Source organism: Oncorhynchus keta, chromosome 29, assembly GCF_023373465.1.
Source record: "Oncorhynchus keta strain PuntledgeMale-10-30-2019 chromosome 29, Oket_V2, whole genome shotgun sequence".
NCBI lineage: Eukaryota > Metazoa > Chordata > Actinopteri > Salmoniformes > Salmonidae > Oncorhynchus > Oncorhynchus keta.
In genome coordinates, this window is record NC_068449.1 from 6,260,542 (window position 1) to 6,274,486 (window position 13,945).

Genomic DNA, 13,945 nt, shown 5'->3' on the forward strand with positions numbered 1-13,945 from the left:
AATATGCTACTTATGTTACTTATGTTCTTAAAGGCATGCTCCAGTACTTGGGCGACTAGTAAGTATTTTTTAACCCTTTAGACTCGTACCCATATACTGGTTGAAAATGGCATATATGGGAAACACAGTGGCTGGACACCAACATGATATACATAACGCCAGAGCTCTGGCGATGTACGGGTTTTGACTGACAGCCGTTCTGAGCCGTTCCCTCTTCCCAAATTTCGCAAATGTTTTGCTGTCTGAGTGAGGGAAATGCTGTAACTTAAGAGGACTCAATGTATTTTGAAAATTAGACATTGAGTATTATAATAAATACCGCTTTGATGTTTGATGCACATCACATTTACATATCATAAAACTTCTCATATACAGTGTCAACATTTATGATCACTATGTTTGATGTAAAGTTCCAAGATGACATGGAGTCATACCCTGGGTTGTTCTGAACACAATGAGCCTGTTTGTCCATTGAGGAGAACATTTGCCGCGGCACACGTACCTGAATGCCCTCATAACTGAACTACGCGCACCAGAATTATGATCAGTTTCCCTGAATTGCATTGTAAAAGCCTAACACTGCAATATCATATTTCATAACTTAGTTGATCGTGTTGGCAATAGAACAGGCATGCAAAATATGTTCACCCAGATTGTTATTTATAATGGACCATTTTTGGATTCAGTAAACAACAGTAATTGTGTGATGGCTGGGATGCAGGGTTGTGTTCCAAACAAAACAGCTACAAGTGTACTTGGTCTCGTTCCTCAACGGCACAGCTAGGAGAGCTCAAAAAAGCACCTTATATGTAGTTGAAGACTCTTCTTTGAGTCATAAAAGTGCATTGAAATTACAGTGCATTGGAGACACTAGTTATTTCTCTAACTCAATTCTGTGTATTTTTTTTGTTTTATGTCGCACACCTAACCCACATTTACCAGGAATATTTTTAGTTGTTGTTGGTATTTTACAATTTTTTTTCTCCCAATTTCAATGACTATCTTGTCTCATTGCTGAAACTCCCCAACGGGCTCAGTAGAGGAGAGGGTCAAGTCATGCGTCCTCCGAAACATGACCTGCCAAACCACACTCCTTAACACTCACCCGCTTAACCCGGAAGTCAGCTGCACCAATGTGTCGGAGGAAACACCGTTCAACTGACGACCCATGTCAGCCTGCAGGCACCCGGCCCGCCATAAGGAGTCGCTAGAACGCAAGAAACCCCCCTGTCCGAACCCTCCCCTAACCCAGACGACGCTGGGCCAATTGTGCTTCGGCCTATGGGACTCCCGGTCATGGCCAGTTGTGACATAGCCTGGGATCGAACCCGGGTCTGTAGTGACACCTCAAGCACTGCAATGCAGTACCTTAGACTGCTGTGCCACTCGGGAGGCCCCCAGGAACGTCAGACATACGACTCATTGGTAAAATGCTCTTATCTCTCCTGTCAACGAAGATTACTTTGCAAAAAGAGAAGAGATTAGATGACATGTTTTGAAAAGGCAGATGCCATTTTCCAACCTTTCACAGAAATTGCCCTCACGAAACATCATCCCATTTGGGATTCAAGGGTTCCAATGGGAGACGTTCCAAATGCTGTGAAGGAGGTAAACACACTTAGTCTGATCTAAAAAAATATGCATGAAAAGTAATGACTTAGGAGTTCCTTAATAGCTAAAATGCTGATCAGAGGGATGGGTTGTTTGATCTATCTAGGGTCTCAAACTCAAATTACCTGAAGGCCAGAAAAGTCCTCCTGAGGCCCTGATTCCAATAGGTCTGTTGGACATAGGGCTGTTACGGTGACCGTATTACCCCCTCATCGGCGGTCACGAGTCATGGAGGTAGTCAAATTCCACATGACTGTTTGGTCACGGTAATTAGGCTTCTCTTCTCCAAGCTGTGATGTTGCTCACGGTCATTAGTAGCCTACCAAACTTGCTAACTACCTGGTACTCAGCACTCTATTGTCCCTCTAATCACTCTGACATCAATGCAAATCTAATCAAACACTTCATGAGAGCCCATGAGCTCATGTTGCACAACATTTCGATAGGCTATGCAATTGTGCGAGAAAACAGAGTGATGGCCTCTACTAAAAAAAGGAGGAACCCATCAGCTTACCATATTTATTTCTCAACTTTCCTAATATTACGCACATTGTTTATCTTTACAACAGGAGCACAGCCTACCTGGCTGGCATGAAAATTAACCACAGAACAAGTGCTCTCCGTTCGCTATTTAAGTGCATAGATGACAAAAGGCTACCCGTTTCAAGACAGGTGCATGAAGATGGTCCATTCTAAATCCAAACAAATTTCACACCTACAGTACCAGTCAAAGGTTTTGACCCACCTACTCATTGAAGGGTTTTTCTTTGTCTTGATGACAGCTTTAAACATCACGGCAAAGCGTGGCTACTTTGAAAAATCTCACATTTAAAGTATACACTACCGTTCAAAAGTTTGGGGTCACTTAGAAATGTCCTTGTTTTGGAAAGAAAAGCACATTTTTTGTCCATTAAAATAACATCAAATTGATCAGAAATACAGTATAGACATTGTTAATGTTGTAAATGACTATTGTAGCTGGAAAAGGCTGATATTTTAATGGAATATCTACATAGGCGTACAGAGACCTATTATCAGCAACCATCCCCCCTGTGTTCCAATGGCACGTTGTGTTAGCTAATACAAGTTTATCATTTTAAAAGGCTAATTGATCATTAGAAAACCCTTTTGCAATTATGTTATAGTAGCACAGCTGAAAACTGTTGTTCTGATTAAAGAAGCAATAAAACTGGCCTTCTTTAGACTACGTGAGTATCTGGCATTTGTGGGTTTGATTACGGGCTCAAAATGGCCAGAAACAATGAACCTTTTTTTTCTTTCTTTTTTACATTTTCTCCCCTTTTTCTCCCCAATTTTGTGGTATCCAATTGTTAGTAGCTACTATCTTGTCTCATCGCTACAACTCCCGTACGGGCTCGGGAGAGACGAAGGTTGAAAGTCATGCGTCCTCCGATACACAGCGCGCATCCAACCCGGAAGCCAGCTGCACCAATGTGTCGGAGGAAACACCGTGCACCTGGCAACCTTGGTTGGCGCACACTGCGCCCGGCCCGCCACAGGAGTCGCTGGTGCGCGATGAGACAAGGATATCCCTAATGGCCAAGCCCTCCCTAACCCGGACGACGCTATGCCAATTGTGCGCCGCCCCACGGACCTCCCGGTTGCGGCCGGTTACGACAGAGCCTGGGCGCGAACCCAATGACCTTTCTTCTGAAATTTGTCATTCTATTCTTGTACTGAGAAATGAAGGCTATTCCATGCGTGAAATTGCCAAGAAAGTCAAGATCTCGTACAATGCTGTGTATTACTCCCTTCACAGAACAGCGCAAACTGGCCCTAACCAGAATAGAAAGACCCTTGCACCCTTCGGTCTCAATGTAGACTTTGATCAGCAGCCATTCTTGTGATTTTTGTGACTTTGCCATTGTAATTGTTTGTAGGCTTATGTAGTCTAAATTGAATCTATGATCGTATGCTATCCATTTGTTTTTTGTAGGTTGTTCTTTGCACGTCATTTTAATATTTGACAATTAACCAATGATATTAGGCCATACTTGGCCATGATTACAGAAACCTGTGTATGTCTTTTGGCACTATATAAACGAGTCACCCTGCAATGTTTGTGATTATACACTGACGAAGACAGCTTGCCTGTCGAAACATTGGACATTACATTTTTGCACTTGAGCTCTTAGAGTGTGCGGCTCTCCTTTATTTTCAAACACTCCCTAAAACAATTCTTCGAGCAGGCTTTTCTAATCGACCTGGCCCGGGTATACTGGAAGGATATTGACCTCATCCCGTCGGTAGAGGATTCATGGTTGTTCTTTAAAAAGTGCTTTCCTCACCATCTTAAATAAGCATGCCCTTTCAAAAAATGTAGAACTAAAAACAGATATAGCCCTTGGTTCACTCCAGACCTGACTGCCCTCGACCAGCACAAACACATCCTGTGGCGAACTGCACTAGCATCGTATAGTCCCAGCGATATGCATTTTTCAGGGAAGTCATGCTGGCCATGCTTTCCGCCTGGCTACTCCTACCCCGGCCAACAGCTCCGCACCCCCCGCAGCTACTTGCCCAAGCCTCCCAGCTTCTCCTTCACCCAAATCCAGATAGCAGATGTTCTGAAAGAACTGCAAAACCTGGACCCGTACAAATCCGGTGGGCTAGACAATCTGGACCCTCTTTCTAAAATTATCCGCAGCCATTGTTGCAACCACTATTAACAGTCTGTTCAACTTCTCTTTCGTATCGTTCGAGATCCCTAAAGATTGGAAAGCTGCTGCGGTCATCCACCTCTTCAAAGGGGGTGACACTCTAGACCCAAACTGTTACAGATCTAAATCCATCCTGCCCTGCCTTTCAAAACTCTTTCTAAACTTGTCAAAAAGCAAGTTAATAAACAGATCACTGACCATTTCGAATCGCACCGTACCTTCTCCGCTGTGCAATCCGGTTTCCGAGCTGGTCATGGGTGCACCTCAGCCACGCTAAAGAAATTAAACGATATCATAACCGCCATCGATAAAAGACAGTACTGTGCAGCCGTCTTCATCGACCTGAACAAGGCATTCGACTCTGTCAATCACCGCATTCTTATTGGCAGACTCAACAGCCTTGGAATCTCAAATGACTGCCTCGCCTGGTTCACCAACTACTTCTCAGATGGAGTTCAGTGTGTCAAATCGGAGGGCCTGTTGTCCGGACCTCTGGCAGTCTGTATGGGGGTGCCACAGGGTTCAATTCTCAGGCCGACTCTTACTCTGTATATATCAACAATGTCGCTATTGCTGCTGGTGATTCCCTGATCCACCTCTACGCAGACGACACCATTCTGTATACATCTGTCCCTTCTTTGGACACTGTGTTAACAAACCTCCAAACGAGCTTCAATGCCATACAACACTCCTTCCGTGGCCTCCAACTGCTCTTAAACGCTAGTAAAACTAAATGCATGCTTTTCAACCGATCGCTGCCCGCACCCGCCCGCCCGACTAGCATCACTACTCTGGACGGTTCTGACTTAGAATATGTGGACAACTACAAATACCTAATGACTAAACTGTCATTCCTGACTCATATTAAACATCTCCAATCCAAAATTAAATCTAGAATCGGCTTCCTATTTCGCAACAAAGTCTCATTCACTCACGCCGCCAAACATACCCTCGTAAAACGGACTATCCTACCGATCCTCGATTTCGGCGATGTCATTTACAAAATAGCCTCCAACACTCTACTCAGCAAACTGGATGCAGTCTATCACAGTGACATGCGTTTTGTCACCAAAGCCCCATATACCACCCACCACTGCGACCTGTATGCTCACGTCGGCTGGCCCTCACTACATATTCGTTGCCAGACCCACTGGCTCCAGGTCATCTATAAGTCTCTTATAAGCTACTACGGCCTATTTATTGCCTTACCTCCTCACGCCATTTGCACACACTGTATATAGACTTTTTTCTATTGTGTTATTGACTGTACGTTTGTCTATTCCATGTGTAACTGTGTTGTTTGTGTCCCACTGCTTTGCTTCATCTTGGCCAGGTCGCAGTTGTAAATGAGAGAGAACTTGTTCTCAACTGGCCTGCCTGGTTAAATAAAGGTGATATAAAAAATAATAATAAATGTGCAACATTAACATCTACACTGTATTTCAGATATATTTTACGTTATTATTGGACCTAAAATGTTATTTTCTTTTTTTTTTTATACAAGGACATTTCTAAGTGACCCCAAACTTTTGAAAGGCAATGTATTTTGATTTGTTTAGCACTTTTTTGGTTACTACCTGATTCCATGTGTTATTTCATAGTTTTGATGTCTTCACTATTATTCTACAATGTACAAAATAGTAAAAAATTAAGAAAAACCATGGAATGAATAGGTGTCCAAACTTTTGACTGGTACTGTATATTATTTAGTATATGCAAAGACAAGATTAAATCAAGAATTGTGTGATGGATGACAATATTAGCCTAGAATGATGCCCAGCATAAGAAACAAAGCCTTTGTTTTGCAACTTTTTATAATTATAGTCACACACCTCATGTAGCCTAGCCCATAGGCTATGTTTTGATGTTTGTATCACAACTAAAGTGGCCAAATAACTTCTTAAAATTATGCACATTAATCCGCTTTATAAGGGGGGGTAGAGCCTAACTGACATACATAAGCAGTGTGTGAGTTTCAAGTTTGGGAAGTTAATTTTCACCATATAAATAAATGCACCTTTATAATAAAAGCACATTTGCATAATCACATTGTCACTTTTGATAATGGTGTTTTCCCGCTAACGGAACATTTGCGCTTATAGCCTACTACCATGTGCGCATTGCTGCGCTTATAATATGAAGAAATAGCCTAATAGTTTATCAACATTTTAAGCTAAACATTTATTTTTAATGCTAGTGTTAGTATTCATTTGGGATCTACTGCATCCCACAACTGTCCCAGACTATGTTTGGAAAATATATTTCTCGCACAGAATAGAATAAGTCAACTTTTGTACTATGGGGGATAGTATTTTGACATAGGCTAGTGCTTTTGCTGTTTGTTAGGCCTACTCTTCTTGTTGGCTGACGAAAAGTAAATGTGGATAGTTCTTCCAATATCTTCCATATGCACCTCGGAAATGGATGAAGACATGTGCAGTTGCGTACCCGATATGTCTGTCTTCACTTGTAGCCTGTGAGAAAGACCCGATCACGTGATGGAGTGCCATGTGAGTGAGAGGTGCTTCAGAGCGTTCAGTACTCAGGCACAACGCAGCACTACGGACCAAGGAAACAACGGCCACAAAAGGCATAGATTTTTTGCGGGTGCATTAAGGCCACAAAGAATGCCGCAGTGAAGTTCGAGGCATTATCAAGTGCTTGTCAAATTGTGAATGAGAGACTAATGAAGTGTGTACAGCCTGCACAAAAAAACTAAGCAGAGCTCATGCCTTTCAAGCTACTTTTTAAAAAATCATCTTTAGAGTCGCATCATGCAGCCTTAGAATGTATTGAAAATTCAAACATATAGCCCAACGTTTGTAGAACAACTAAAGTTATATTAATAACCCTAAATTAAGAATATAGGAGGACCTATTTCTTTGTTAACCGCTCAACACAGAAAAGCTGCATGTGCGCACTCCCTCAAATTGTTTATTCAGCTTTGTTCAATTGTATTCTTCATACTATAAAATAATATAAAATAATGCAATGGAGTTCTAAGCAAATATTGTCTGCTAAATGAACTACCGTAGCCCACAGACATTTTGACATAGCCACATCAGGACCTAACAGGAGGACAACTCAGAGTATGCTATTCTGAAATATAATATATTTTATATATATATTTTCTTCATATCATGCTTTTTTAGATATGTCTAAAATAAATAATGTATTTATTGTGAAGGTCTAGGCTATATTACATGGATTTATTAGACTTTTTAAAATGTAGATGTTCCAAAGATCTGCATCAGTGGCTTGTAGGCTGTATATGGAAACCAGGAGATGCTAAATGTGTTTATATTAATTAACGGTCAATTACCATGAGACCCGACAGTTATTTGCTTGACAATCACTGGCTGACGAAATTTCGTGACAGCCGTAGCCCTAGTGGGACCACAAGAAAGCAACTCTCAGGACGGATTTGGCCCCCCAGGCCACGAGTTGCAGACCCCTGATCTAGCTGTTGCAGCATGTGTGGACTCTGGGCTTACTTGTGTGAAGAAGGGCTCGTAGATCTCCACGCCCTTATCCGAGCCTTGGGACAGGAATTCTTGGCCACGCCTCCAGCTGTAGCGCACCGGGGGGTTGGAGTTAGCCATGCAGCGCAGGAACACCGTCCTCTCATAGTAGAACTGTTCCTTAGCCTCCCCGATGCTCTGGTGGACAGTTACAATGGGATCATCCAAATCTAGAGCAAGAACATAGAAACAATGGCATCAAGGTGCCGCCAAGCAGTCTTTGTTTGCCACACACTTGTGAAGGTCAAAGCATGAAGTGCAATTACATGATCTACTTAGTCCCAGGGACCTATTTATGTACAGTGGCTGAGATTTAATGAACTGTGCTGGTTCAAGTGGTTGTTGTCATCTGTTGCGATCAAATGTTCCCCCTTAAGCTCATCAATGGAGCCTGTGATGCACTCACGCTAAAAGTGCATGAAAAGAAGGAAAAAACATGTGTTTTTATGCCAAATGTAATTCCCTTATAAATACCATATCAATACAGTGTGAAATATCATATAAACACATACAGTGGGGAGAAGAAGTATTTGATACACTGCCGATTTTGCAGGTTTTCCTACTTACAAAGCATGTAGAGGTCTGTATTTTTTATCATAGGTACACTTCAACTGTGAGAGATGGAATCTAAAACAAAAATCCATAAAATCACATTGTATGATTTTTAAGTAATGAATTTGCATTTTATTGCATGAAATAAGTTTTTGATACATCAGAAAAGCAGAACTTAATATTTGGTACAGAAACCTTTGTTTGCAATTACAGAGATGATACGTTTCCTGTAGTTCTTGACCAGGTTTGCACACACTGCAGCAGGGAATTTGGCCCACTCCTCCATACAGACCTTCTCCAGATCCTTCAGGTTTCGGGGCTGTCGCTGGGCAATACGGACTTTCAGCTCCCTCCAAAGATTGTCTATTGGGTTCAGGTCTGGAGTCTAGCTAGGCCTCTCCAGGACCTTGAGATGCTTCTTACGGAGCCACTCCTTATAGTTGCCCTGGCTGTGTGTTTCGGGTCATTGTAATGCTGGAAGACCCAGCCACGACCCATCTTCAATGCTCTTACTGAGGGAAGGAGGTTGTTGGCCAAGATCTCACGATACATGGCCCCATCCATCCTCCCCTCAATATGGTGCAGTCGTCCTGTCCCCTTTTCAGAAAAGCATCCCCAAAGAATGATGTTTCCACCTCCATGCTTCACGTTTGGAATGGTGTTCTTTTGGGTTGTACTCATCCTTCTTCTTTCTCCAAACACGGCGAGTGGAGTTTAGACCACAAAGCTCTATTTTTGTCTCATCAGACCACATGGCCTTCCCCCATTCCTCCTCTGGATCATCCAGATGGTCAATGGCAAACTTCTGACGGGCCTGGACATGTGCTGGCTTGAGCAGGGGGACCTTGCGTGCGCTGCAGGATTTTAATCCATGATGGCATAGTGTGTTACTAATGGTTTTCTTTGAGACTGTGGTCCCAGCACTCTTCAGGTCATTGACCAGGTCCTGCCGTGTAGTTCTGGGCTGATCCCTCACCTTCCTCATGATCATTGATGCCCCACAAGGTGAGATCTTGCATGGAGCCCCAGACCGAGGGTGATTGACTGTCATCTTGAACTTCTTCCATTTCCAATAATTGCGCCAACAGTTGTTGCCTTCTCACCAAGCTGCTTGCCTATTGTCCTGTAGCCCATCCCAGCCTTGTGCAGGTCTACAATTGTATCCCTGATGTGCTTACACAGCTCTCTGATCTTGGCCATTGTGGAGAGGTTGGAGTCTGTTTGATTGAGTGTGTGGACAGGTGTCTTTTATTCAGGTAACGATTTCAAACAGGTGCAGTTAATACAGGTAATGAGTGGAGAACAGGAGGGCTTCTTAAAGAAAAACTAACAGGTCTGTGAGAGCCTCTTCTTACTGGTTGGTAGGTGATCAAATACTTATGTCATGCAATAAAATGCAAATGAATTACTTAAAAATCATACAATGTGATTTTCTGGATTTTTGTTTTAGATTCCGTCTCTCACAGTTGAAGTGTACCTATTATAAAAAAAATTACAGACCTCTACATGCTTTGTAAGTAGGAAAACCTGCAAAATCGGCAGTGTATCAAATACTTCTACTCCCCACTGTATATATCTTTATATTTTTCAGGAGAGCATCAAAAATGAGAATCCCTGACTTCTACAGTCTACAACCACATAAAAATGACACTTTTGTACTCTCTGTTATACGGCCAAAATGCCAGGAATCCTCAACCCCATTCACTAGTGTCAATTAAACACACACACACACACACACACACACACACACACACACACACACACACACACACACACACACACACACACACACACACACACACACACACACACACACACACACACACACACACACACACACAGCACTAAGGTGCTTAGATTATTTTTTTGGGGGGGGGGCAAATTTCAGTGAAAAGGACCACTTAGACTCCAAAGCTCCCGCTCCAATCAAGAGGGAGCTTTTTTTTTAAATTGATTTTGATAAGAGCTCTCTAATGACAAAAAAGTGCTCCACGGAAGAGCCACCTAGTATGGGTTACTTTGGGATGCAAACAAGCACCTTGAAAAAGCTGTTTTCCACCAGCCGACTAACTACTGCCACGGGCAGTCCAGAGCCAGACTCATTTCCTATACAAACCATTATAACATCTTTGCCTTTTTTTTAATAATAAAAATGGCTTTGTAGATTTAGTCCACGTCAGTTAGTCCGTACAGTTTCTAATTTGATGTCAGACACCCTCTATCAGGGTCATCCGTGTGCTTTATCACCAACCTGCAAGGATTCCAACATAGCATCGCTGAATGGCAGCGAAACAGCTACACGTGTCATTGCTTTGATCAGCTGGTGTAGCAAAGAGGGCAGGATGGATAAAAGACTCCCCCAGTGGAACACACATGAGACAATAAGCAAGGGTTCTGATCTCCGAGTCAGGGGTAATGGCTCTGTGGCTCATTGTCTCCCCCTGGCAATGTTGTCTGCCACTGTCCATCTCCTCCTCTTATTTATCTTGTATCTCAGCAGTAACCCATCTATCCTTTCCTTCTCTCCTTTCTCTCAGAAGAACAGAGTGCAGACACACCACATTTGTCTTGTTTTTGTATTTTTCAGCTCCCGGGGCACACTGGATTTTCAAACATGGAGACGCTGACTCGATCAACCTCATTTGTTGGGGTTGAGGAATTTGTAGCTGACTCTTTTGAAGGAGAAGGGGGGAAGGGGAAGATTGCAGCGTAAAGCTTCTAGGGGTTAGGGTTAGTTCAGATACAACTCATCCACAGAGGGTAAGTATATCCATCTAGCCTGCCACAGTAAACCCATACATTATGTCTGTCCTCTGACATTTGGAAATTGAATCGCTGCTTTGGAGAGAGTGAGGTGTGCAAACACCAGTAATGTGATGGACTAAAACTAGCAGTATCTGCATAATGCTTCATTTCAGTCAATTTGCAATTATCAGCCCTGATAAACAGAGCAATTAGAACGATTAATGAATTCACCATCTAAATGCTGAACCCAATCCGTCTCTCAAGACCTAAAACGGCTGCACAAATGAAACACTATAAAGTGTTGAGAATTCAAACTGAACACCAATGTGTGGCTATCTCTCTGGGTCCACAAGCTATTTTCTATAGCCATAAAATTAGATTTGCAATTTGGGTGAACTCTCTCCCCACTGGGCACAGACGTCAGTTCAACGTCTAGTTTTTATTTACATTTGGTTGAGTTGCCAGCTAATGTGAATTCAACGTGAAATCAACCATGACGTTGGATTTAGGTTAAACGTCGGGTGAAAGAAAGATGAAATCCTCTGACATTGATTACTTTTTGCATATCCAATCAGTTATCCACATTGACTCAACATCATCACATACATGTTTTTTTTTGGTTGAAATGGCGTGGAAACAATGTTGATTCAACCAGTTTTTTTTGTCCAGTGGGTATTTAATACACACTTCCTGAGGTGTGGTTGCTGCTTTTCCACATTTGCAATGTAGGAATCGGCAGCAGGACTTCAAGCGTCTAAATGTGCATTCCAAATGGCATCCGATTCCCTATATAGTGCACTACTTTGGACCAGAGCCCTATGGACCGTGGCCAAAGGTAGTGCACGATGTAGGGAATAGGGTGCCATTTGGAATGCACCCTCAGTCTGTATTGCTGGAAATCACAATCCCCTTCTGTTTCAGAGCTATCCTTTTCTTCAGCTATGTGTACTGTCAGGACTTCACATAGCTGGGGGGGGCAGACAGCAATGTCTCTTATATGATGGCAGCATCCGCAGAGAAATGGCTGCTGTTGTCTGCAATTAACACCTGGTTTGTCCTGAGTAAGGTAGATTTAGTTATTTACTGGGGGGGGGGGCATTCAAGCGAGTGTATGGCACATGTAATTCGCTGCAATGTCCTACCTGTGGTGGTTATCTTTTTTAGACCTTAATGTATTTCAAAAAGCCACGTTGCTTTAACCTGCTTTAAAATGACTTTCATTCAGCCACAACGTCATGTTGCCTGGGAGGGTAAGGACTAGGAGAGAGCGAGTGAATGCCTGTCCTTCAGTAGTTTAAACGCAAGGCATGGGTAAGTGGACACAGGCAATCTGCAGGGGGACAGAACTGATGATGTGTGCTGCGAACACCGGGGGAGAACAGTGGAAGGAAAGGGCAGGCGACTGAGGCCTGTCCACTCACAGTAGACGTCCACTCGGATGGACTTGATGGCCGGGGAGCCGAGGCCATTCTCAGCCTTGCAGTAGTAGCGTCCTCCCTGGAGTCTCTGGATGCGGGTGATGCGCAGGGTCTCGTTGAACACACTGGAGTCCTGGAAGCGGTCCGAGGCACTACCGGCTGTTTTGGTCCATCGGATCTGGTGTGGGAAAGAGATAAGAGGTCAGAGGTGACATCTGCTGACCGAGGACTAATGCTATGGACAACAGGCTGGACTGACAGTAAATTGGGTCAGCCATGGGATAAATTATATTGCAAAACACACCTGTTATTCTGGATTCAAATGAGCCAATGTAGTGCATGTTTTAGAAGAGGTCAAATAATGGACTAATAATGTACATTTTTTCAAATATGGCCTTTATTCAGCCTGTGAATAAACAACAATCAATAAAAATTAATAGTACCACACATTTTCTTTATTTGTCCATAATATTCTCTCTATTGAGAACAGCAACAACATATCATTCTGTAATAGATACATAGAGAATAGGTGGACAACTACAAATACCTAGGTGTCTGGCTAGACTGTAAACTCTCCTTCCAGACTCATATTAAGCATCTCCAATCCAATCCATTAAATCTAGAATCATCTTCCTGTTTCGAAAACAAAGCCTCCTTCATTCATGCCGCCAAACATACCCTCGTAAAACTGACTATCCTACCGATCCTCGACTTCGGCGATGTCATTTACAAAATAACCCCCAACACTCTACTCAGCAAACTGGATGCAGTCTATCACAGTGCCATCGGTTTTGTCACCAAAGCCCCATATACCACCCACCACTGCGACCTGTATGCTCACGTCGGCTGGCCCTCGCTGCATATTCGTCGCCAGACCCACTGGCTCCAGGTCATCTATAAGTCTCTGCTAGGTAAAGCTCTGCCTTATCTCAGCTCACTGGTCATGATAACAACACCCACCCGTACCACACGCTCCAGCATGTATATTTCACTAGTCATCCCCAAAGCCAACACCGACCTTTGGCTGCCTTTCCTTCCAGTTCTCTGCTGCCAATGGCTGGAACGAATTACAACAATCACTGAAGTTGGAGACTTATATCTCCCTCACTAACTTTAAATATCAGCTATCTGAGCAGCTTACCGATCGCTGCTGCTGTACACAGCCCATCTGTAAATAGCCCATCCAAATACCTTACTCATCCCCATATTGTTTTTATTTACTTTTTTGCACACCAGTATTTCTACTTGCACATCATCACCTGCACATATATCACTCCAGTGTTAATTTAATTACTTCGCTACTATGGCCTATTTTTGCCTTACCTCCTTACTCCATTTGCACACACTGTATATAGATGTTTCTATTGCTATTGACTGTACTTTTGTTTATTCCATGTGTAACTCTGTGTTGTTGTTT

General features: G+C 43.0%; 1 protein-coding gene across 2 annotated transcripts in view; it reads right to left on the bottom strand.

Moving 5' to 3' along the window:
• Window positions 1-13,945, bottom strand: part of mdga2a (MAM domain containing glycosylphosphatidylinositol anchor 2a) — a 240,057-nt gene that overhangs the window by 132,107 nt on the left and 94,005 nt on the right. For both annotated transcript variants that reach the window (XM_052485831.1, XM_052485830.1), the window contains exons 3-4: window positions 12,532-12,706; window positions 7,787-7,983 (exon numbers count right to left, since the gene is read on the bottom strand). In XM_052485831.1, coding sequence (XP_052341791.1) covers window positions 7,787-7,983; window positions 12,532-12,706 — 372 coding nt within the window. The remainder of the gene's footprint in view (window positions 1-7,786; window positions 7,984-12,531; window positions 12,707-13,945) is intronic.